Source organism: Pelophylax lessonae, assembly GCF_965119305.1.
Source record: "Pelophylax lessonae genome assembly, chromosome: 1".
Lineage (NCBI taxonomy): Eukaryota > Metazoa > Chordata > Amphibia > Anura > Ranidae > Pelophylax > Pelophylax lessonae.
In genome coordinates, this window is record NC_138768.1 from 259624185 (window position 1) to 259651366 (window position 27182).

At 42.9% G+C, this 27182-nt stretch overlaps 1 protein-coding gene across 5 annotated transcripts in view; it reads right to left on the minus strand.

The window, feature by feature from the left end:
* The window catches only part of TANGO2 (transport and golgi organization 2 homolog), a 281037-nt gene that overhangs the window by 38825 nt on the left and 215030 nt on the right, over positions 1-27182 (minus strand). For all 5 annotated transcript variants that reach the window (XM_082259111.1, XM_082259112.1, XM_082259110.1 and 2 more), the window contains exon 6: positions 8843-8913. In XM_082259111.1, coding sequence (XP_082115237.1) covers positions 8843-8913 — 71 coding nt within the window. The remainder of the gene's footprint in view (positions 1-8842; positions 8914-27182) is intronic.

Here is a 27182-nt window from a genome sequence, read left to right on the forward strand (position 1 = left end):
AAATCACAAAATTATACAAATACTGATAGCATTTATATACAAAATCAATATGGGTGCTGGAAATGCTATACATTGTGTATAACCTCCATATGTAGTACCACCAAGTGCATATTAATGAAATCATTGTAAACAAAAATTCCCACTTCAATCAGAGACCTCTTTTGCTGCACATCCACATTGTTTGTTTGGAGGCTGATGAGACCTTCTTGAACCAGGGCCATTTAAACACAGAAAAGGTTGGGATATATGCCACCCTGGCACTAACCCTCTTGCCTGCATTAGGTGTTTTGGATTTAGCAAGAGTTTTGAGTATATTGTTCCTCCTTTTGAGCAGGAGTACTCCTAAAAACAAGTAAACTTTGCAATCTGCCGCCCTGAATTTGGGGACTGGCCTTTGGTTTTTGTTGTGCCTTTCTTCTCGTACCCCTATCTCTAATGCTGTGATCTTCATCCTGGGAATGATCTACCTACTTGTTTGTTTAACACCCTTCTTCTAAAGAAGCATCTCTCTGCATGGAGTGCAAAGTGTCATTGGATTGTTGGTAGTTGTAATGTAGAGGGTGTCACTACAATAAGGGGTCCTGTTCACTAAAAATAATGTGCAAATGTTTCTAGACCTTAAAGTCCCAAAGTCTTCTTTTTAATACTTAAGGCTCCGTTCACATGTAGGCGTTTTTGGGCGTTTTTGGGGAGTTTTTCTGCTCTAGGATCAGCTCTCAAAACGCCCAACAAGACAAATGCTATTCATTTCAATGGCCCCTGTTCACATCTGAGCGTTTTGACGCTGTAAGCAAAACGCCCAACGCTCAAAAAAGTACATGAGCTTCTTTTTGGGCAGATTACAGGCGTTTTCCATTGGTCTCTATTCAATCTAAAAACACCTGCACAAAAAACGCCTGTAAAAACGCCTGTAAATCACGGTAAAAATCGCGGTTAAAAACGCGCGAAAACGCTACGCTCAGGTGTGAATGTAGCCTTAGTCAATACCTCATAAATGTTAAAGTGATCGTAAAACTTTCTTTAAAAACAACAAAATAAAAAAAACGTAAAAAAAATAAAAGGGCAGACAGACATAACATACTTACCTGTTCTGTGCAATGGTTTTACGTACAGTACAGCAGCCTCATTCCTCCTCTTCTGGGGTCCCTGGCTGGTGCTCCTGGCTCCTCCGCCCTGCCGAGTGCCATAGAGGAAGGGGCTATTCGGACACACAGTCCGGCTCGGCCCTGTCCCCCGCTCTTGCGGACAAGTTTTGACTGATCGCACTTGAAACCAAAGGCTCACGCTGCTCTCAGCCAAGCCTGTGAGAGTCGGGAGAAGAGCTGGCCCAGATGTGCACAGTGTACCTTTTTGCAAAGAACGCATTAGGGCAAAAAACCTTGCACCTTTACAACCACTTTAACCACTTAAGCCCCGGAAGATTTTACCCCCTTCCTGACCAGGGCCTATTTTGCGATTTGGCACTGCGTGACTTTAACGGACAATTGCGCGGTCGTGCGACGCTGTACCTAAACTAATTTGGCATCCTTTTTTTCCCACAAACAGAGCTTTCTTTTGGTGTTATTTGATCACCTGTGCGATTTTTTGATCATGCGCTATAAACAAAAAAAGAGCGTCAATTTTGCAAAAATAACAATATTTTTCACATTTTTTATATGAAATTCCCCCCCAAAAAAATGTAAAAATCAACATTTTTTAACATTTTCGGCCAATTTGTTTTATGCTACATATGTTTTGTAAAAAAAAAAAAAAAATCGCAAAAAGCGTATTTTGATTAGTTTGCGCAAAAGTTATCGCGTTTACTAACAAAGGGAAAGATTGTCTTTTTTTTTAACGCGTAATGGCGGCGATCTGCGATTTTTTTTGCGGTACTGCGACATTGCGGCGGACAGATCGGACCCTTGACTGACATTTTTGACACTTTTTGGGTTACCAGTGACATTTCTACAGTAATCAGTGCTATAAATATGCACTGTTACTGTAAAATTACACTGGCAGTGAAGGGGTTAACTTTTGAGAGGGAGGGGCTGTGTGTGTCCCTAGGGGCGTGATTAGAACTGTGATTGGCTGTGGCTTGAGATGTATGAACAGTGATCAACGGTTCTACATAGTAGAACCGTATGATCATCATTCATACACCGGGGAGAATGACAGGCGGCTTGTTTACATTAGCCGCCTGCCTTTCTCCCTCTCCACAGACGATCGGGTCTGCCGGTCATACGCGCGGGGGGGGTCCATGACCGCGCGGGAGCGCGCCTCCGGCGGCGCGCGCTCGCTCCTGAGACCCTCACAGGCTAGCGACGTAGACCTACGTCGCTCTGCCTGTGAGGGGCTGACTGCCGCAGTAAATATACTGTGAGCAGTAGGCAAGTGGTTAAACATCCGCATTTTCTATACATGGACCCCTTAGTATTTCCTCTAATATCTACTTTTTTTTTTTTTTAAGGAAATATTTATATAAATAAAACAGTGACATTGAAATAGATGTTACACTCTTGCTGTTTTTTGTTCTTTTTTTGCTAGGATTGATTCTTCTTGCTTGGAACTGGAATAGGATTTAGTAAGAGCTAAATGCTAAAGGAAAAACGGGATTTTTGACTTACCGTAAAATCCATTTCTTTGATGTTCATTGACCGACACAACTCCTGATATTCATAACCATTGGGTTATACTGCCCCCTACAGGAGTATGACACTAGGCAGAAAATAATTCTGGCTACACCCATGGGCAGTCCCAGGGGGTATACTCCCTCTCTCAGCTATAACCACTCATTTTTGTTACAAGCAGTGTCAGGAGAATTATAACTCCAGAGAGCGGTGGGTGCTATGTCCGTCCATGAACATCAGAGAAATCGATTTTACGGTAGGTCAAAAATCCAATTTTTTTTCTCGTTCATTGACGGACACAGCTCCTGACATCCATAATCATTAGGATGTCCCAAAGCAGTGTTAAACATGAGGGGTGGGAACAACAAAAAAATTCCCAAGGCTAAACATTAGCCAACCAGGCCACAGGAGCTCAACCAAACTGGAGCCCAACTGAAAAAACAATACACCCTCAAAGAGGATCAGATCCTCTTAAAAAGCAGCCTGACAAAAGAAGCATCCGCAGATGCCATCACATCCACTTTATAAAACTTTGTAAAAGTGTGCACCCACGACCAGGTGGCCACCTTGCAAACCTGCGTCACTGACGCCTAATGATGGAAAGCCCAGGAGGCACTAAGTAGAGTGCACCTTAACAGGGAAAGGAGGAACTTGATCCTTGATGGAATAGGCCTGGATCAGTGTCTGTCTGATCCATCTGGAAATGGTCACAGGAAGCGGACAACCCTTTACAAGGCCCATCTGTGAGCACAAAGAAAGTGTCTGACTTCCCGAGAGACACTCTGTAGCTGCCAGGTATACCCTAATTGCCCGGACCACATCCAAGGCATGCAAGGATGTTTAGGCCTGGGACACAGGGAAGGCAACACAAGGTCTTCATGCAAATGAAAATCAGAGACAACCTTTGGAAGCAACGACGGGCAGGGGCAAAAAACCACTTTATCCCTATGAATCACCAGGTAAGGTGAACGGCAGGATAACGCCGCCAGTTCTGACACCCTGCGTGCAGAGGTGACAGCCACTAAATGGCCACCTTCTGGGACAACGTAAGCAGGGGACTCTCCTGAATAGGCTTCTGTAGGGCTGAAAGCACCAAATTAAGATCCCAAGGCGGCAACGGAGCCCGCACTGGAGGAACCAAATTTTAAGACACCCTGAAGAAAGGTACACACCAGGAAGTGTGTGGCCAAAGGTTGTTGGAAGAAGACTGCCAAAGCCGACACCTGACTATTAAAGGTACTCAAGGCCAATTTCTGTTCAACCCCTCGTTTGATGGAAGGTCAAGATCCGAGCAATCGAGAAGCAGCGAGGAAGAATCCCAAAAAGACTCACATCACGCAATGTATGTCTTCCACGCACAATGATAGATCTTCGTAGAGGTAGATTTCCTAGCTTTCAACAGTGTAGGAATCACCAACTCAGACAAACCCCTATCCTTCAGCATCTGGACAGCAGATCCTCCTGGAGAGGAAGCTGGCAAGGAACGTCGGTGACCAGCCGCACCAGATCGGAGTACTAAGCCCAGCGAGGCCAGTCCGGAGCCGCTAAGATGACTGGAATCCCTTCTGCCTCGATTCTTGTAGAAGTCTGGGCAGAAACTTGAGAGGAGGTAAGGCGTAAATCAGATGATACTGACCCCACAGGGCCACTAGCGCGTCTGTGGCGCCTGCCAGAGGACCCCTTGACCGAGCCACAAACCTCTGCACCTTTCTGTTGAGCCGAGATACCAACAGATCCACCACGGGGGTGCCCCACCAGAGACACAGCTACTGAAATACCTCTGGATGAAGGGACCATTCCCCATGGTCCACTGCCTGTCGACTGAGATAATATGCCTGCCAATTTTTCACCCGTGTGTACGGCGGAGAGGGCTGGAACAAACAGTTCTGCCCACCATAGAATGCCGACTACCTTCAGAGTTGCCAGGACACTTCTTGTGCCCCTTTGGTGATTGACATAAGGCACGGCTGTGGCATTACCTGATCAAATGCGCACTGGACAACCCTGAAGACGATCCGTCCAATGATCCAGACACAGTCTGATTGCTCGGAATTCCAAGACATTGATTGGGAGTCTGGATTCTTCCCCTGAGTGGAATGCTTGCAGAGGACGCCTGCCCAGCCGGAAAGGCTGGCATCCACGGTGACCACTGTCCAATACAAGGGGAGGAAATATTTTCCCAGCCGAAGCACAGAGAACGAAGCCACCATATCAGGGACTCCTTCGTGCCCTGACTCAGCAGGATCTGATCGTCCAGAGACTGCGGAGTCCTGTCCCATTCGGTCAGAATTTCCCTTTACAGGGACCTCGTATGGAACTAACCGCCTCGAAGGTAGACACCACCAGGCCCAGCACCTGCTTGCAAGTCCCGAGTGATGACCGTTTGATGGACAGCAGGAAGCGAATTGCAGCCTGCAATTTCTGGAGTTTGTCCAGAGGAAGGAGCACTCTGGCTAAGGCTGAGTCTAGAGTCAGGTCAAGATAGTCCAGCTTTGTGGACAGAAACAGAGCAGACTTCTGAAAATTCATAATCCAGCCAAACTCCCAGTTTTTGTGATCTCCAGGTTCTCCACCAAAGCAGAGGGAGACTCCGCTCATGGAAGGAGATTGTCCAAGTAGACCAGTACTGCGAAGATAGCACCGGGGCTAAGACTTTTGGGAAGACCCAAGGAGCAGATGAGAGGCCAAAGGGTAATGCCACAAACTGATAATGCTCCTCTCCCACAGCAAAGCGGAGAAAATGCTGGTGATTGGCACATTGGAATGTGAAGGTAGGCATCTTTGATATCGATAGAGGTGAGGAAATACCCCTGTTGCAGGGATGCCACCATCGTTCGAATCGACTCCAATCTATACTCCTGCACCAGCACAAAGCAGTTTAGCGCCTTGAGGTCCAGGAATGGATGCACTTTGCCTTCCTTCCTGGGAACTGTGAACAGATTTGAGTAAAAAACCCTGAAAACGTCAGACCTGGAACAATCACCCCTTAAAGGAACAGGTCTTGCACCGCCCCAAACAGGCCCTGTAAGCAGTCTGGGAACAGGCGCAAGTTGGAAGGAAAAAAACCTTGCCGGGGGACAAGAGCGAAACTCAATCTTGTAGTCGGACCGACTGACTTTGTGGACCCACTTGTCTTTCCCCCGGGAAGTCCACAGGTCCGAAAACCAGCAAAGACGTCCCCCCAACCCCCAATATGGGTGAGGGCGCACCTTCATGCAGAAGGAGCCTTGTCCACAGGTCTGGAGAACCCTGATCCCTGCTTGCCAGACCAGGTTCCTTTGGATCCTCCAGAAGAGGCCCTGAAAGGCATTGAGCCCTTGTCAGTCGACCCTGATGGATGAAAAAAACTTCTTATAAGGCTGAGAAGGAAGGCCCACATCTAGGACGAAGTTCCGTGCCCTTAGTAGCCTGCAGAAGAAAAGTACTCTTTCCCGCTGAAAGACCTTTAATAATGTCATCCAGGGTAGCTCCAAACAAGCGATCTCCTTGAAAAGGAAGATCAGTCAAGGCCTTTTTTGAAGTCTGATCCACAGACCAGCGCTTGAGCCAAAAGACACGCTGAAGGACCACTGCCAAAACAGAGCAGCGAGCTATCAGGGGAGCCACATCCAAAGAGGCATCACAGATAAACTGCAGCCCCTGGACCTGCTTGTTTGGTCAGCTCGGCAAAGGCAGGGGGAGCCGTTCCCCCTCCAGGTCACGGTGTAGGTGCTTAGCCCATTCAGCCAGAGTTTGCGACACTAAGGCAATGGTGAATACCGGCCTCATTGCTGAACCAGCCAGAGTGTAGATAGTGCTGGCCACAGCCTCTGCCTTCTTGTCAGCTGGATCCTTAAAGGCCGGGGACTCTTCAACCAGAAACATGGTTGCCTGTTTTAATCTCGAAAGGGTTCACCACTGGTGGCACAGTCCAAGAAGGGACTACTTATAGGGGTAATGCCTAGTTAAGTGCTTCGGTACCCCACGGGGATGCTTGTGTTGTCCCTACTCTTTAGAGACAATTCTGTCAAAATAGGCAGGGAAAGGAAACACCTTTGGATGGCTCGCCGCCCACAGGGCTCAACTCTCATGTTCGCCGCTATTTCCAATGGCAAACCACAACAAAATGGCAGTCGGACTACACAAACATGGCAGCCGTGTATAGAAACACACAGGCTACAACAAAATGGCAGCACCAAAAGACTTACAGGGACCCAGGAGGGAGACCAGGCCTCAAGGACAGATCTTGGCAGGACAGGGGGCCCTGGCAGGAGCCCCCACCAGGTACAACCCCCCTCGCACAGTCTATTATCTGATCACCAGTTTCGCACCCCCCATCGCCAGTTAGTGCCCTGCCCCATTCCAAGAAAGTGGCCAGACCATCCGAATGGCCCCAGCATGGAAAGGGGGGGCAGAATGAGGGACTTGGCAAGGGGAGGGTGCCTGCAGGAAGGTGGGGAAGGAGGGGGTCCGACCGTCCCAAGGAGAGGCCCACATCCACCCCAAAACTCTCCAGGGGGAGAGGGGGACAGCTACTCAATACCAGGAACAAGGTGGGCACCGCTCCAGACAGAACCCCTCACCTTTGAAATGGGAGGGCTGTCGGCCAGGAGGAACACACCGACTCGGGCCGAGACCCGGTCGTATGTGACCTCGTGAGGCGTTTAACTTGTAGGCCAGCCCTCGTTCAGCGGGGCTATGTTGTGGCTGACCTAGCATGGAGCTGAGGTCAGCACCGGCTCGCTGGCCAGACAGGGGTGACCACTGGATCTAGATTATCCAGCCCGTCGCCCAGTCTGACAGTTGATTGTAAATATCACAGGTAAAAAATCCAGGAGGAAAAAAATTTCTATCTAAAAAATGTTGCCAGTACCAAAGATCCCAGCAACGAACTAGGTCCTTACTCTTGACTAGGCAGAAAAAAACTAGGTGACTATAGCAGAAAGAGGGAGTATAGACTCCTGAGACTGCCTATGGGTGTAGCTGTCCTACTCCTGTAGGGGGCAGTATAACCCAATGGTTATGAATATCAGGAGCTGTGTCCGTCAATGAACGAAAGAGAAAAAATATTACTTGTTTATCCCGTACATAGAATAGTAGCTGAGGGACTAATATATCTAGCACATACCAATTATGCTGCGTAACATTTTCCTACTCATTCCAATGTCATTGCTGCTATTAAACGATCCTTGCTATTTCAGGGCATTACAAAGACAATAAGCCTACTAGTTACAAATGTAAAGATAATCATAAAATATATAACATATTAAAGGAACATTTTTACTGCCTGTTTATTTCAAAATAGTAGGGGTAAGGCTTTCAGGTTTCTGACTAATTTTACATTTTGAAAAATATCAAATTATAACCCTCAGCTTCCCTTTAATTAACACATTATGTTTTTGGCCTATTTAGGACTGCTGGATTTTTCAGCATTTTTAATACATCTCCCATCTCAGTCTTAGTGTGCAAGGAATTGTGGGCAACTACTTTAAATGTAGATTATTTGTACTAACTGATTTAAAACACAATGAAATATTTTTTAATAAATATATCACTGTTTAAAATGGTGGCTTTAAATAATTACTTGGAGTTTAGCTTTATGTTAATAAAGAACTCAAAGCGCCAAATGCCACTTCATTTCATATTTTTTTTAACAGGTTTGTATTGCATAAGGGTAAATGTAATGTAAAATATAATAAAAATCACCTTTTTTAATGTTTTCATGTACGAAAGGATTAAAAATAAAGCTAAACTGACATATAATCTCTATTCTGGCTCAGGTTTTGCCTTATACAATGTGATTCTAAAGGGTAAACATTTTTTACCTTCATGCATTCCCTGGATTAGGGTAAAAAAAAATGTTCCAGTATCTGTATCGCCCCTTCACATCTAAATACTTGTTTGAGTCCTCACTCGATCCAGTGCTGTGCTTGCCTGCTGCGGCTCTCTCTTTCTCACAGGACACAGGGGCTACAGCAGAAGCCATTGGCTGGGGAGGGCAGGTCAAGCCATGCTTTGTGTGTCTACGGACACACAGTAGGGCTCAGGATCGTAACCCGCACGTATGCCACAATAGGAAGCGGATTTCTATGGTGGCACACGGAGCACAGAAAGAACCTAGAGCGCCAGCAGGTGACCCCACAAAAAGTGGATCAATATTGCACAGGGAAGTTAAGTATAAACTTGTTCATTATTGTAATTAAAAACACAAACAAAAAACAAAAAAACAACCCCTTTAACAAAAAAATGTCACTTACCTGGATTTAATTTGACAGGTTGCTTTTCTCCTCTGGATCCATAATAGTAAATTACATCTTCCTTTGTGTTGCTAAAAAAAAAAAAAAAAAAAAAAAATAGTCAATGTAAAATCTAGAAAAGTGAAAATTTCTAAGCACAAACAGCAAGCATTCTTACCACCACTGCAGCCACACACCGTACTATATAGTATGTATGTAGCCACATACTTTATGCTACATAAATCTCAGCAAAACAAGAAGTCTCTTCTGCCTTACATTTGTTACTAGAGTGCCTTTAAAGAGTGAATGATATGCAGGTACCCAGACAGCAAATAATTGTGCTGCAAGATTGAAATTAACTTGCTAAGCTATTGCTAGATTTGCCAGGCTTCACAAGTCTATTGCATAATTGCAGCAAGTCCGCATTGCATGACTCCAGATCAACTTTCTTTGCAAACATTCTGCAAGTCTGCTGAAAGTTCTGGTTCAGTTATGTTGTGCAATAGTCATCTTACCACAGGGGTCACTGTGGCTGAATTTTCATCCTGTAGACTCCCCACTGCAACTTTGCTCTTGCTAGAGACTTGCCATGCAAATTTGCTACAAATTGGAAAAGTGTCAACTAGAACCTGTGCTTTAAGTGCTATGCAAGTGAACAAAATGCTAGTAAAAATGTACAGATTTGAAGACATACAATTCAACACTGCCACAAATTTGTGGCAAGTTATCCTTGGGTAGATCGGTCAAAAATAAAAGGAGTGGAGAAATGGTTATCGAAGTTGGAGCTGCTTGACTATCTCCAAACTTTGGGGGAATGCTTTTACACATAAAAACATAGAAAAGCGACGGCAGAAAAAGACTGATTAGTCCATTGAGTCTGTCCTTTTTTTTTTGGGGGGCGGGGGTTTAGTTTTCTGGGGTTTTTTTTCCGATACCTTTATTGTCTGCGTATAGATCTCCGTTTTTCCCAAGCATGTTTGAAGCCATTTACTGTTGGCTATCTCACTACCCCTGCTGGTAGTTTATTAGATTAGATTCCAAGCATTACCTATCCTTTCAGTAAAATAATACTTTCTAAGATTAGTTTTGAACTTTCCAGCAGTTAGTTTAAGGTCATGCCCCCGTGTTCTTGATTTTAGTTTCATATTGAAAAAACTGCCCTCCTGAACCTAATTTACCCCCTTGATGTATTTACCTCCTTGATTTTTTTAAAGTTGTCTTTTCTCCAGACTTTATATATTAAAGTGGTTGTAAAGCCACTTTGTGTACTTTATATATCCCCCCCTGTTCAATGATGGTATGAGCCCCAGTATATGTTCTATATAAAAAAATATGTTGCTGTATATCTTATTTCAGAGCGCCACTCGGTGCCACATGATTGCCCACTGTTCTCCTCTCACAATCAGAAAAGTACAGCAGTAGGGGCTGAGAATCCCTTGCTGAAGTCAGCCAGGAGAAGGGAAGGATAGGAGGAACCTGGCCGGCGGTCACGCGAGTGCCGAGCGGCGCTCTGAAATAAGGTATACAGCAAAATATACTTTTATATAGTACATATTCTGGGGCACAGAACATCATTGAACAGAGGGGAATCTATAAAGTACACAAAGTTATTTAAGCAGCAAGAGGGGAGGGGTGGGAACTGACACTAGCAGGCAGGGAGGGGGAGAGAGGAGAGATAGTGGATGACGGAGGCATGTAAACTGACCATCGTAGTCAGTTTACAAAGGGGCGGGCAGCACCAGGCAGGATCAGCCAGGTATTTAAGTTGATAGAAAGAGCCAAGTTACACAGCACAAGCACTGCGCTCTTATTCATGCTTTAAAGGAACAGGATCAATTTTTTTTTAATAGGGTCACAACCACTTTAGGTTACTGAAGTCGCTCTCGATATGTTATAACCCACAAACTTTTCACCATTTTTTTTACCCGTGTCTGGACTCTTTCTATTTTATCAATATCTTTCTGTAAGTGAGGTCTCCAGAACTGGACACAGTATTCTAAATGAGGTCTCACTAAAGATCTATATAGAAGAATCAGAACCTCCTTCCTCCTGCTGGTGATCCCTCTAGTGATGCATCCTAGAATTCTATTTGCCTTTCCCACTGCATGGCCACATTGTTTGCTCAGTTTGGAATCATCTAAAATAAATATCCTTAAACCTTTTTCTTCTGTAGTGCTGGCTAACACTGTATCCCCCGATGTTGAACTCTCTCGGGAGATTCTTTTTCCCTATGTGAATTATTTTACATTTAGAAACATTGAACTGCATTTTGCACTGTTTTGACTAATATTCCAGCAATGCCAAATCATGTTCCATGTTACAGACCAGACCCCCTCCAGGGATATCAACCCTATTACACACCTTTCTATCATCAGCAAAAATACATACCTTGCCAAACAAACCTTTAGTTATATCACTTACATATAGGTTAAATAGAACAGGACCCAGTACAAAGCCTTTTGGTACATCACTGGTGACTGGTTGCTGTTCTGAGTGAACCCCATTTACAACCACCATGTGGTATCTATCCTTTAGCCAACTGCACATCCGCTTAACCACCCAAGGGTTTGTACAACTTTTGTTTTAGATCATTATGTGGAACTGTATCAAATGCCTTGCTGAAATCAAGATATGCTATGTCCACAGCACCACCCTGGTCTGAAACATTGGCAATATAGTAACAAGATTTAATCAGATTAATCTGACATTATCTGCCCACAGAAAAGCCATTCTGTTTTGGGTCCAGCAAATTGTGTGTTTTTTTTTAAATTTAACTTTTATTAAATTAATTTGTGTATTTTTAAGTGATAACTGATCCTTCTTTTCAGGAGTGATTCCATTAACTTGACTACAACTGATGTTAAACTCACTGGTCTGTAATTGCCAGCTTCAACCTTGCTGCCCTTCTTATGAATAGGTACAATATTTGCTGTCCGCCAGTCATGGGGAACTTCTCCTGTTAGAAGAGATTGATTAAAAAATCTGTTAATGGTCCAACAACTATACCTCAAAGTTATTTTAAAACTCTGAGATGAATACCATCAGGGCCCATTGCTTTATTAAGCTTTACAAGAACCAATATGATTCCCCAATATGTTATTGTTAGTGCAAGTTATAGTGCTTTGAAAAGTATTCATACCTCTTGAAATGTTCCACATTTTGCCATGTTACAACCAAAAATATTAATGTATTTTATTGGGATTTTATGTGATAGACCAACACAAAGTGGCACATGATTGTGAAGTGGAAAGAAAATATTAAATGCTTTTTTAAATTTATTTACAAATAAATATCTGAAAAAAGTGTGGCGTGCATTTATATTCAGCCCCCCCGGAGTCAATACTTTGTAGAACCACCTTCCTCTGCAATTACAACGGCAAGTCTTTTTGGGTATGTCTCTACCAGCTTTGCACATCTAGAGTGTAAAATTTTTGCCCATTCTTTGCAAAATAGCTCAAGCTCTGTCAGATTGGATGAAGAGCATCTATGAACAGCAATTTTCAAGTCTTGCCACAGACTCAATTGGATTTAGGTCTGGACTTTGACTGGGCCATTCTAACAAATTAATATGCTTGGATCTAAACCATTACATTGTAGCTCTGGCTGTATGTTTACAGTCGTTGTCCTGCTGGAAGGTGAACCTCCGCTACAGTCTCAAGTCTTTTGCAGACTCTAACAGGTTTTCTAAGATTGCCCTGTATTTGGCTCCATATATCTTCCCATCAACTCTGACCAGCTTCCCTGTCCCTGCTGAAGAAAAGAATCCCCACAACATGATGCTGCCACTATCATGTTTCACGGTGGGGATGGTGTGTTCAGGGAGAGATGCATTGTTAGTTTTCCACCACACATAGCATTTTTCTTTTACGCCAAAAAATTAAATTTTGGTCTCATCTGACCAGAGCACCTTCTTCCATGTGTTTGCAGTGTCCCTCACATGGCTTCTAGCAAACTGCAAATGGGACTTCTTATGGCTTTCTTTAAACAATGGATTTGCTTCTTGCCACTTTTCCATAAAGGCAAGATTTGTGGAGTGCATGACTAATAGTTGTCCTGTGGACAGATTCTCCCACCTGAGCTGCGGATCTCTGCAGCTCCCCCAGAGTTACCATGGGCCTCTTTGCTGCTTCTCTGATTATTGCTCTCCTTGCCCGGCTTGCCAGTCTTGGTAGGTTTGCATTCGTGCCATACACTTTCCATTTTTAGATGATGGATTGAACAGTGCTCTGTGAGATATTCAAAGCTTGGGATATTTCATTATAACCTAACTCTGCATTAAACTTCTCCACAACTTTATCCCTGACCTGTCTGGTGCATTCCTTGGCCTTCATGATGCTGTTTGTTCGTTAAGGTTCTCCAACAAACCTCTGGGGGCTTCACAGTACAGCTGTAGTTATACTGAGATTCAATTACACACAAGTTGACTATTTACTAATTAGGTGACTTCTGAAGGCAATTGGTTCCACTAGATTTTAGTTAGGAGTATCAGAGTAAAGGGCACAGAATACAAATGCATGCCACACTTTTCAGATATTTGTAAACATTTTGAAAACTATTTATTATTTTCCGTCCGCTTCACAATTATATGCCACTTTGTGTTGGTCTATCACCAAAAATGTGGAAAATTTCAAGGAGTATGAATACTTTTTCAAGGCACGCTTTTCTGAGAAGACAGAACAGAAGTAATTGTTGAAATGGTTTGCTACATCCAGGTCTCCCTCAACATACTGTAAGTGTTGTGCCCAGTCTTCATTTTAGTGATCCCATTGTACTTTTTTCTTCAATCACTAATGTACCTAAAAAAGGTTTTATCTCCTTTCTTAATAGATTTAGCAATTGCCTCCTCTTTCTGTGCTTTGGCAGCACTGATAATGTGTGTTGGCCCCTTTTTGTCTATTTTTATACTCCTACTTACCTTTTGAGTGAACCATATTGATTTTTTATTACATTTATTCTTACTAACTTGCCTGACATATAATCTAGTTGCCTCCAGGATGGTAGACTTTAATAGTGCCCACTGATTTCTTGCTCCTGTCATTTTAATCTAACCTTTCAATTCTTTTTTAATTTGTCCTTTTGAAATCTAAAACTTTTGTATAAGATTTTTAGTTCTTAATATCAAACCAAAGACATTGGTGATCACTATAACCCAAATTCTCTCCCACCTCAACATCAGACAGTCTATCCCCATTTGTCAGTACTAGGTTTAGAATATGGTAACCTCGGACTGGATTTTTACTAACTTTAGAGAAACCCCATTTAGTGCTTCCATTACATCCCTGCTCCTGCTTGTAATTGCAGTTTGAGAATTCCAGTTAATGTCAGGCATGTTGAAGTCACCATTAATCAAAACCTCTTTGTTCATTGCCATTTGACTTATCTTGCCAATCAACAAGTTATCATACTCTTCAGTCTGTCCTGGGGATACTACAGCAATTCTAAGGTCTGTATAGTAGACCAATTCCGAAGATCCCTCTCTGGTTGGAAGGCAGACACAGAGGGTTTCGAGAATTTTGTTAGTTTTAATTAATGTTAGCATTATGCTATTTTTGACATATATCGCAACTCCACCTCCCCATAGTGTGTACCATGGTATTGTTATTTCCCAGTCATTTGAATCCTTGAACCACGTCTCTGTAATTGCAACAAGGTCCAAGTAGTCCCGAGACAAAAGAGCTGTTAGCTCACAAAGCTTGTTGCCTAAACTACGAGCATTAGTGCACATGACATGACTTACACTGCCATCTAGCGCCTTTTTTTTTTACCACCAGGTACATCAACTGAAGTGACCACTCCATCAGCCCAGTCCTTAGCAACACAAACACTGACATTTGTTTCAACCTGCTGGGGACAGAAATGCTCTTCATCAATAACATCTCTGCTCTCATATCTTAGTTTGAGGTCAGGTTCACATATGTGCATGTTGGATGCAGGGTTCACACAGGTCCAGGATGGCCGTGGAGCGGATTGCAAAAGGGTCCTGTGTGTGTTTGGGTGCCGTTAGGTGCGAATTTAGGCAAAAATTCAGACCTGAATTGCACCTGAACCGGTGAACAGACACGCACTGGACCCCAGGCACAAACCCGCGGCCGTACTTATGTGAATCCGGCCTAAATGCAGGTCCAAAAAATTCCTAAATCCATACTAAGAAGCTCATTGCCCTTGTGTGAGAGATGCAGACCATCAGCATGTCAGACAACCGGATAGCATCATGACTAACAAAACCTTCAGCTTTGCACCAATCCTTTAACCAAACATTGAAATCTGCTATGCAAAGTACTTTCTCTTCTTGTCTATTATGCACAGGTAAGACCTCTGTAACAGTACACCCAAACTGTTGAAGATCCTGACCCAAATTCTGAAATTTCTTCTGCACAGAATTAACATTTTGGGACAAATCATTTGTGCCAAAGTGCACAACAACATCAACATCGCACTCTTCACTAGCCTTTTTAAAAAATTTTAAAATGTGCCTATTATTTCTCCTAACAGCAGCACGAGGAAAAACACCCAACTTCCTTTGGCACTTCCACATGATTTCCTAAAGAGACACCTCTTACAATTGAATCACCAACAAGAAGATGACCTTTCCTTTTAGGAGCCTTATCCACAACACTCGCCTGGTTTGCAACATTAGATAAAACACTTACTTTTGGAATTGCAATTTTTTTCAAAAAGCTCCTCCTTCCTGTGCAGAGAAGGGTTGCCAATCTCACAAGCAGCCATGTGTGCGACCTCTGTTTCTGCTTCTAGCTCAGAAACAACACTATAGGGGTTAAGCAGTGTCACACCAAAAGCTACATGTTTATGGTCCAGAGGCTTTACTCTTCCAGAACCAACAGTTGTCCACACTGTCCTTCTCCTGCACAGTCTTTGAGGAAGAGGTGGCCTTTTGCAGTACAGCTCAACAGAACAAATTGGCTTAGACAGCCTCTTGATCTCATACATGCAGCAGCTTTCAGTGTCTCTTTGACGCTCCTAGCTGCCCACGTCACAGGCAGCAACACCTGCCAGGGTGGGAATAATGAGAATGAGTAAGTCACCAGGACAAATAATAAGCCAAGGGTAGACACAGTATGTGCATTGTGGTGGCAAGGCTGCAGAGGATATATGTGCTGCAGATCCCTGCCTTTTCTCGTACTCTATCAGATTATCATGAGTTGAACTGAAATTATAACTGCACTTTCACAACATATACATATTTGTAATTGCTTCAATACCAAAATGATGGGTTTCCTTGTCTACAGAGAGTCCAGTTTTCAGTAGCACTGCATGCAATCTCATGGCTCTAAACATATCCCGCTGTGATCAGAAAAAACTGCTCCTAAGAAATATGTTAAAGGATAAGTTCACCTTGAAAAAAATATTAAATGCACAGGATTTTGTAGAAATCAATGCCTTGCAGGTGCAATGTCAGGCTCCTGCACACTCTCCCTCCAGCTTTCTGCCTGTATCTCCGTATGGGTCTTCATTTAGAAACCTGAACCAATGGACTCAGCGTGCATGCAGTCCATTGAAAGATTCAAGCCTGTCTGCAAAGGTGGCAGATGGGACTTACAGTTTATTCATTAATGATGCTGCTGTGCAGGCGGAGCCCCACATGGCTGTGCCAATTTTAAAATGTGACAGCGTGTGTGTGGGAGAGGAATTCCCCCCCCCCCCCCACTGTAATGGGGAAAAGGGGGGGGGGGGAGCAGGTAGTGCTTTGGTAAAACATGTGCCATGTTCCTAAAAGTGAACTTAGCCTAATGCAAAGCAGGTTAGATAGACCCAAAGGTGAATTTTAACAAAGGGCCAGGTCTTGCGTAGAAACAGGATTGTGTTAAAGCAGAGTTCCGGGCGCGAAAATGTTTTTTTCAATAAAAATACCCCCGGGACAGTCAGGGCTAGTACATTCCACCGGCGGGGCTGATGCAGGCGCATTGATTCCTGGGAGCGATGACGTTCAGCTCCCAGGAATCAATGCAAAGAGGAAGTGACGGCGTGGGCCGCGGCCGCAGAGGAAGTGGAAGAAAGGTGAGTATATTTTTCTTCAATAACAAGGTAAGTTAACAAAAAAAAAATCGTAACTATCCATTTCTTTTTCAGGTGACCAAAAGCAAGCGGATGGCCCAAAATCGATGATGTCGATTTTGTAGCCGGAACTTCGCTTTAAGTAAAGGTATCCTTTCACAAAGGAGTGAAACTCTAGTTTCACTAAAAAAGAAAAACATAAATTATATGGCATATGTGATTTCTAAACAAGGAGTTTTAAAGTTTAAAGTAGTAAAACATAATGACAAAAATGATCAAATAGATCAAGGAAGCCTACCACTAGCATATATATATATATATATATATATATATATATACACACACACATATACACATAAAATATACAGAAACAGTGTAATATTTTTAAAAAAAATCTTCTATGCTTCATTTTAAATATAAAAAAACAGTATTTGAACTGCAGTCAAGTGACTTTGCCTCAACTGAGATGATGTCCTAAGTCTTCTGCAAACAGCAGGAAGCATTTCCTCAGTCTTTACTCCCCAAGTGCTAAGTTTGCAACATTGTTACTGTGGAAGTATTTAAGAGACTGTAGAAAGAACTGGTCAATGTAAGGTATTTGTGACCACAGCCAAGAACTTAAAAGACACCAGAATTTGAAATGTGTCATCCAACAGCCAGAATCTCAGTCCAGGAGGTAAATGCTGAATGAAGGTAGCTTTTTCCTTTTAGTGAGAACAGCTGGAAAAAGGTTCATCAAGGAGCACTATGATCTCTGTGAGAAGATATTTAACCACTTCCAGCTCAAGAATATCATATGGCGTCTTTGACTTGGACTTCGAGTGGAGATATCTGAATGATGTCTGCAGCTGCAGGCATTATTCGGATATTATCTTTTTTTAGCCAGCGATTCCCTGCACTGTAAGAACAATCATAGCGGCAGTTCAGCAGCTTGATCGTTCTTACAGGTGGCGGGAGGGGATGTCTCCTGCTGCCCACTGGTGCTAATACCGGCCTGCCCGTGCGGTTGGCGAGCTGGAGAAGGAATCCACTGGAGGCGGAAGTTCACCATAGAGATTACCTAAGACCAGATGTTTCCTCAGCAGTCTCTATGATCTTTGGAGGCCAGGGCGCGACGTTATGATGTTATATCCGGCCTTGCAGTTCTAAACACTGCCATGTACTCGGCTAGGAAAGACAAAGATCGTTCTTTTTTTATCTCGGTCTTTCCTGCCAAGAGGAGAGATGTGGGGTATTATAGACCCCACATCTCTCCATAAAGAGGACCTGTCAAGCCCTATTCCTTTTACAAGGGATGTTTATATAGATAGATAATCTAGAACATTTTCTACATCATTTGACATTTTACCTATATAATTGGTGATTGGAAATTTGCTGTATATATGAAATGTCTTTTACTAAACTGTCCCATAAACGCTCTGAAATAAAGTTTATCAGCTTCCTTAAGTACAGCACAAGAGACGTGTAAACTAAGCCAGAATGGGATTTTTTACTCAAAGATTAGAGTATGACCAAGAGGAAGTTTGAAATCCAACTCTCTGGGGAACTGATGAAGGGGTTTCTGATTATTTAAAGCTTTAAAACACAAAGATTAATAAAAAAAAAAAAACCCACACTGTAATAACAATCCTCTACAAAACAAAGCTGCTGTATTACTTACTTATTCAGCAGAAAACTGGTGTGATTGGCTCTTTTCAATGCCAGTCATTTGAGTAAATGCTGGAGCACTGCTAACGGAGAGGACCCTAACTCTGGGAAGATCAGAGTTCAGGCAAAGCCGAAGACTAGCCAGCTCTTGCTCAACACTGGTCACCTAGCCCCCTTCAGCAGAATGGAACTGTAAGTTGTTTAGAGTACTGCTTTCTGAAGGAAATGTAGGGACTATTACATTTCATGACATTTAGGGAGCATAGTGGTTATGACAGCAGTGTTTTACTCTTTCAGTATAGGTCTTCATAAACCTAAAATGCTTTAAATGATCTTTTATCTTCCCAAGTCTCTAAATTTCCAATGAAAAATATAATATAACGTTAAGTAGTAGGAACTATAATTTTGGAGCTTCGTAGTAACAGGAATGCAAGATGGTGGGAGGTTCTCCTGCAGTTAATGGTTAACAACTTACCCATTCAAAGGGAAATCATATAGAGAATTTTCCCCATATTTTTTTTAAAGGATTTAGCTTATTCGCTAACCAATGGCAGAGAAGGGAATCAATCACAGGAATCCTCCACAAATACCCCGAAATAGTGTTTTTAACACTGTTTTTTTAAATAGCGTGCTGGCAGATCTGAAATCAAATTATGGGAGTTGATCAGTGAACATTCCATTATCTCTTATTGTATGTATTACAATACACTCAATCTAATTCAGATCATGAAACTTTAAAGCAGACCTTCACTCCCAAAATAGATTTTTCCTCCCTTCTTACCAGCCAACCTTACCCCTATCACAATATAAAAAGGCTGTTTTTGTTTAGTTCATTTTTCTTTTTGTTATTCCAGCGCACCCCTTGCTTCCATTCTCACCTAAACAGAAATTATGTGTTCCCCTTCTGCAGCTTTCCGGGATTTACCACACATCCTAGAAGGCTGCAGAAGCAGTGACACACAGCAGCAAGTGGGCAAACCCAGGGGTTAGCAATTGTGGGCCAGCTGCAAGAACCTGGATGAGACAGCCCACTCCTGCCTGATGATGTAGGAAGGAAAGATGGTGGTGCCAGATCCAGCCTGTGCCAGCTGAGCAGTGGATCACAGCTTAACACTGGATTCACTGGACAGGTGGGTATGTTTTCTGAAGAAAGCTCTGCATAACAGGTAAAAGGAGATAAAAAAAAAAACAGGGGGGGTGACATTGACTTACATTTTCTACTGGCCTATTTCTGTGAAACTTGATATTGGTCAGGAGGCAAGCTCACCTTACTACAAGCCAGATGAATAGTCCTCCGCCTCCTTCACCAAATAACATTGTCAGCATAATACAGTATAAATCTAATACAAGACCAAAAGAAACCCTTTGATTCCCGAAGCATGTTTTCCTAGAATTCCAACTTTTGGTATAACTCTATGAACACTACTTAGTAATTAAGTAGGCATAGAGAAAAACTGCTTTACTGCATTTGACACCAAAAAGAAAAGGAAGAGTTACAATTACACAACAGAACAAGTCGTGTCAATGGATGTACAAATTTGCTGTGTGAAATTCAAGTTAGAATCAGGCTGTAAATTTTTTTGACCAGCCTGCCAGTGAATATAATGGTGGAAATAGTAAATGTTTCTGCAACTTTGCTTAAAGTTATGTCAATAGAGAAATGGCTTTTCTTTCTACAACACCAGCTTTAATCAGGCTGTACATATTATAAATGCTCTGGTAGTGATAAGAATAGTTGTAACAATAACAATTCTAGCAATTATTTAAATAAAGCCCATCTATGCCCAGATGCACATTCAATAATATACATATTCCGAGCAAGCAGTAGAAGCACTTTAAAAGAAGTTCTTACTGATTTTGTAGAGGTACGCATTGTAGAAAAGGTATTTTCAAAGTTTTAAAAAGAAGCCCTGAAAACAGCTCCTCTTTGCTTACTTTCTAAGGTGACAAAGATTTGGTATCCTGCCAACCCTTTTTATATAACCACACACCATAAAACTTAACTATGGTGTCTCTGTTCTAATCTTTGAGGATGGGGATGCAGCTAGAGAGGACAAGGTTGGCTCGTTTTAAGATTTAGAGGATAGGGGCATAATCTGGAGGATGCAGGGCCTATGGTGGAGGATTCTGGAGGTAACAGGGCCTACGGTGGAAGAATCAAGAGGGTACAGGCTGTCTTGGGGAAATCTGGAGGGTACAGGTTCTAGAATGAGGTGGATTCTGGGGAATGCAAGGTATATTGGGGGGGAGGGGACACCAGAAAGAAAACATGGAAGTTGCCATTGCAGCCACTTAAACCAGTGCCGGGGGTTACCATTACTACCAATGACACTTAAACAGGCCAAAGACAGATCACAATTTGACTGGATTGATAGGTGTGTGGTCTTCACCATTTATAATTAGATCAACTTCTTTTGAACAAGCACCTGTAGCTGCTTATCAGTGGATTTTACCATGTCCCAACTGGGTGAGAGGGGATGGGGTCCTCCGTTCAATCCATGCCATGCCATGCCTCTAGGGTTTCAGTGAGTGAAGCACGATAAATTTTCCTTCTTGATTCCTTCAGGGAGTCCCTCCTAATAATACATGCATACAGTATCTCACAAAAGTGAGTACACCCCTCACATTTTTGTAAATATTTTTTTATACCTTTTCATGTGACAACACTGAAGAAATTACACTTTGCTACAATGTAAAGTAGTGAATGTACAGCTTGTATAGCAGTGCAAATTTGCTGTCCCCTCAAAATATCTCAACACACAGCCATTAATGTCTAAACCGCTAGCAACAAAAGTGAGTACACCCCTAAATGAAAATGTCCAAATCAGGCCCAATTAGCCAATTTTCCCTCCCCAGTGGCATGTGACTCGTTAGTGTTACAAGGTCTCAGGTGTGGATGGAGAGCAGGTGGGTTAAATTTGGTGTTATCGCTCGCACTCTCTCATACTGTTCACTGGAAGTTCAACATGGCACCTCATGGCAAAGAACTCTGAGGATATAAAAAAAAAAAGAATTGTTGCTCTACATAAAGATGACCTAGGCTATAAGAAGATTGCCAAGACCCTGAAACTGAGTTGCAGCACAGTGGCTAAGAAAATACAGCGGTTTAACAGGACAGGTTCCACTCAGAACAGGCCTCGCCGTGGTCAACCAAAGGAGTTGAGTGCACGTGGTTAGCGTCATATCCAGAGGTTGTCTTTGGAAAATGGACGAATGAGTGCTGCTAGCATTGCTGCAGAGGTTGAAGGGGTGGGGGGGTCAGCCTGTCAGTGCTCAGACCATATGCCGCACACTGCATCAAATTGGTCTGCATGGCTGTCATCCCAAAGAGAAGCCTCTTCTAAAGATGATGCACAAGAAAGCCTGCAAACAGTTTGCTGAAGAAAAGCAGACTAAGGACATGGATTACTGGAACCATGTCCTGTGGTCTGATGAGACCAAGATAAACTCATTTGGTTCAGATGGTGTCAAGCGTGTGGTGGCAACCAGGTGAGGAGTACAAAGACAAGTGTGTCTTGCCTACAGTCAAGCGTGGTGATGGGAGCGTCATGGTCTGGGGCTGCATGAGTGCTGCCCGCACTGGGGAGCTACAGGTCATTGAGGGAACCATGAATTCCAACATGTACTATGACATACTGAAGCAGAGCATGATCCCCTCCCTTCAGAGAGTGGGCCACAGGGCAGTATTCTAACATGATAACGACCTCAAACACACCTCCAAGACGACCACTGCCTTGCTAAAGAAGCTGAAGGTCTCCAACATCCAGCAGCTCTGTGATGTCGTCATTCAGGAGTGGAAGAGGACTCCAGTGGCAACCTGTGAAGCTCTGGTGAAGGCAGTGCTGGAAAATCGTGGCCACACAAAATATTAACTCTTTGGGCCCAATTTGGACATTCCCAGTTAGGGGTGTACTCATTTTTGTTGCCAGCGGTTTAGACATTAATGGCTCTGTGTTGAGTTATTTTGAGGGGACAGCAAATTTACATGGTTATACAAGCTGTACACTCACTACTGTACATTGTAGCAAAGTGTCATTTCTTCAGTGTTGTCACATGAAAAGATATAATAAAATATTTACAAAAATGTGAGGGATGTACTCACTTCCGTGAGATAATGTATGTGTCCCATTCACACCAATTTTGATGTCAAGTCAGTTTTTTTCCTGTGTATAAAACTGTATACACATTGCAGGGCCCATACAGAACCATTGTTTTCTTTAAGCCCTTGCAAAACGAGTGCAGAAAATCTGACGTCTCTGCACCATGGTGTGAACAAGGCCTTGGTGGCAAAGCGATTTAGATCTCTAAGCATAACATGTCAAATGATTCTCTTCCCTTATGAATTAGGGAATACTGTTTGCATTCAAATCTACTGATCTTCTAACAGACACCTAGAATAATTTGTTGTCTGTACATTTAATATCCTTGAGATCTAGTGGGAATCATTCAATGTCCAGGCCTCCCACACTATTACAACATCACGACTTACACATGAAGCATCAGAAGGAAAGCTCCTATTGGTTTATGTAGGCTTAGATTTTTCTTCTTCTTAATCTGGTTGGATATGAAATGCTAAAGAGGACTGGACACACACAGATTCTAACTTCTTCAATCTTTTTACTTTTTTTTTTTTTTTTAATTATGTTATTGCCCCATAGATGAATTCTTCAAGGTTTATTCAATTCTCAAAATGATATACAGGAGGAATAATGAAATATAACTATATAAAAAACACAACTATACTTTCTTGACACACGCAAGTCATGATGGCTATACTAAAGGGTTAGGCTCTACAGCCTAGGAGTGTTATTGGGGTAACAAATTCGTATCTCTCAGTAAACTGTCTCTATAGGATAACCCCCTGCAATAACTATCATTACTCAAGTGACAAAAAAAAAAAAACGGTGTATTTTTTAAATAGTTATTTTTTTTTGATCCATTCTTCTTTGCTCCTCCTTATATCTTTGTGTATAAATAAGTGGGTTTCAGAATCATTTTAAAAAACATAAAGCTTGAAGAAAGGAACATAAGGCATCCTGAAATAGGGTATCCTAATCAACTTAAGTTAGCCCTTAAAGGGTATCACTGAAACTCCAATTTTTCAGCATAAAAGCGGAGTTCCAGACATTTCCTTGTTTATTAAAATTCAGCAGCTACAAAAAGTGTAGCTGCTGACTTTAAATATACACACACTCACCTGTCCCACGATCCAGCGATGCGGCCACCCGAAGCCACGGTTGTCTCCCTCTGCTCTCCCCAGCATCACTAGTGTGGGCTCCCTTGCCGCTTCAAAGCCAGGTGCGCACTGCGCATGCGCGAGTCACGCTGCACGTCCTGAATGGCCAGGCAATCTTCTGGGACCTGTGACATGTTCCAGAAAATTGCGGGGAGGGAGGGGGAGAGAAGAACTTCCACTTGAGCCGCCTAAGTGGCACGAGCGGAAGTAAGAGCTGGGTACCTGTCAAAATGAGATTTCCCCGCAAAAAAAAATGACATGCCAAATGTGGCATGTCAGGAGTCCTTAAAGCAGAAGTTTCACTTTTGGATGGAACTCCGCTTTAATTGATGGTTAACATGCTACAAGACTCTAGTAATGCTAAGTAATGCTAACCAGAACTAGAAAAGAGATTGCTAAAAATATTACTGGGTGGCATCGGTAATAGACCCTTTTCATAATCTAATCCTTTAATCTTTTAGCATTAATCAATGGCTAGCATGCTACAAGACTATACTACTGCTAATCAGAACTAGAAAAGTGACAGTATAAAGTATTACTGGGTGGCATCAACAAAAGACTGTTTCCATCCTCTCATTTTTTCGATCTATATATTTTTATTGAAAAGGGTTTTAGACAAAACACATAAGCCCATGCAAGATTATACGTTTTGCAGTACAATCACAGGTAGCACAATAAAAGTATCAAAACGCTGAAATCAGAGTATATATGGTTATATGCACACAAGAATCACAGGCAGAGCATGACAGAGTTGACTGATAGGGCACGACCCATACACAAATGTCATCTATCATCAAGAATATATAAATCAAGGGCTAAGACAGTCAGGGTTTAAAATATGAGCATATTGTCATATTATCCAAAAAATGTATCAACAATAGGTTTTAATAGGTCACAGTCTATAAACACAATTTTCCTGTCAACAAGATGCCATGACCTAGTGTTTTTTTCAAGTTATCCCAGTTTAATGTGGGCAATGTAACCTGCCCATAATGCAACACATAAAATTACACAATAAAGATGGGAGAAGAAAAAAAAAAAAAAAAAAGAGAAAAAAAGTAGAGGGGAAAAAAGAAAGGAGAAGACTGGATCAACTCAACCTAGCCATCACGACCTCCAGAGCGCCTCATCTCAAACATATGAAGATATCTAATCCAGAGGTTTCAGACAGACTCCTGTTATGGTCAATCAAATCCTCTGAAGAGGGAATGGGGGCAGGGCCGAACTGCGCTGTGTGTCTATGAACGCACACAGCCTGGCTTGGGAGCACGCCTGCACAAGCAAACTCATAATAGATGGCTTACTATGGAGGCACACGCAGAAGAGAATCGGAGAGCATTGGCATGGGACCCCAGAAGTGGAAGTAACGGACCAGTCTGTGCAATCCAACTGTACAAGGCAGGTAAGTAGAACATGTTTATTATTTTAGGAAAAAAATTCCTTTATAAACACTTTAATCTGTGGTGTAGACATATAAATGTAGTAGTTGGTAGGATAGGAAATGTTCTTATTGAAGTTTACACAGGTCAGGTGGCATAGGCAAGGAGATTGCAGAGCAATGCACTGACATTCAATGTTTTCTTATTAGAAGAAGGCAATGAAGCCAATTTACTTTATGGGATGAATGAAATTCCATCAGCAGAAATGTAATGTGCTGAATATTACCCACTTGGCAGACAACCTCACGCTCTGAGGGCAACATCATCTCATACTATCGCAGGCTCCATTAAAGTTCCTGTCTTCCCATTATGTTTCACATCAAGCACTGGGCTGCCATGAACCCTGGAACACAGCACTGAATATTAAACACGCCAGAGGTCCCAGAAGTGGTAAGCATAGTATCCAGCCACACAGGGATGCCATTCCCAGGAAATTAAGAGGGTTCCAATATTAGAGCAGCCAAACGTTAACTCTAAGCAGACACTGCTTTCTGAGCTAAAACAGTTAATGATTTTCTTTTATTTCTAAAAATAAACTCCATCATAACTTCAATTGACTCGTCTAAGCACACATTTCCTGAGCGTCAGAAACATTCCTTGTTTTTTCTCATCAAGGAAAAACTATGGAATCCCAAGTCTGTTTAATGTGATACTAGTATCACAACAACAACCTATACATTGCAGCTTCATTTTACATCCACAAGGCACATCTATATTGATGTACAGTACATAGGATTAAAAGGAATTCTGGGGTTAGCCATTCTTAAAACATTTGGATAGGGGATTTTATTTTACTGGTACCTATCAGCATACCCCTCTTCAGGGCTACAGAGATGAGACCTCTATATCAGAATTTATATGTCTGGGGGGCGTGGCCGACGATGCCTGAGAGAAGCCGCATCTAACAGAGCTCCGTGTCCTCTTGGTGGCAACAGGCTATTTTCTCGTGACATACATCAGTGAGCCGCATGTCTTCCGACAGCTTGATCCTTCCTGCATCTGCCGATTCACAGCAGGGTGCAATGCAGCACTATTTGCTCCATACAGCACCTCCCAGGCCGGACAAGATGGTGCCAGGCTGCTCGGCTGCTAAAGCTAAGCCCCCTCCCATCTCCTTCCAGGCGGCTTCTACAGGAGAGAACTTGGTGCCTGCACAGCAATTACATCTGCAAGATCCTCCAGCCTCCACAAACAGGTTAGTGACTCACTCCCCATTACATGTAGATGCTGACCCATATTTACCAGGGAGCTCATCCTCCGCTGCCTCAGAAGCTGCATCCCTGTTGTCTGCATTTAGGGCAGACTGACTCATGGGCAGTGAAGACGGAATCATCACTGCAAATTGAACTGAAATTTCTAAAACAAAGGGTCACTGTCGCAGGGGTGGTGACAATGCAACAATCATGCGACCCGTATAGCAGCGCTAGAGAATACTTATTTTGCACACCTTCGTAGCCTTCGGCAACACCAGCTTTGTATTGAGGATGGGGAAAACAGAGGCCATAGAAATAATGTCAGACTTCAAGGTATCCCATAGGCCACGTCTGGGGATGACCTGCAGCCTACTGTTGTCTCCATTTTGAACCAGGTGCTGGGGAGGGAGGTTTCAACACCCATTGAACTGGACCGGGTTCATCGAGTGGGAGGATTGGGCAGGAATCATGATGGCCGACCACCAGATGTGCTGTGTGGAGTCCACTACTATACCCTGAAAGAGGAAATTCTACACAAGGTCTGGCGTTTGGGTACGTTGGATTTTGATGGGTCCTCAATACAGCTGTACCCGGATCTCTCCCGCAATACGCTTTACATGAGACGGGTGGTCCGCCCACTATTGGACCTCATCCGACAGGCTGGGGCAATGTACACTTGGGGCCATCCCTTTAGTGTGAAGGTGACAAGGAATAGAAATAAGTTCACTCCTGCTGACCCAGAACAATTTCCTGCCTTTTTTCTATTCCTGGAGCAGGACCCGATTGACGTTGCAAACTGGTTAGATCCCCCGGGCGATAGTCCACGTCTCCTG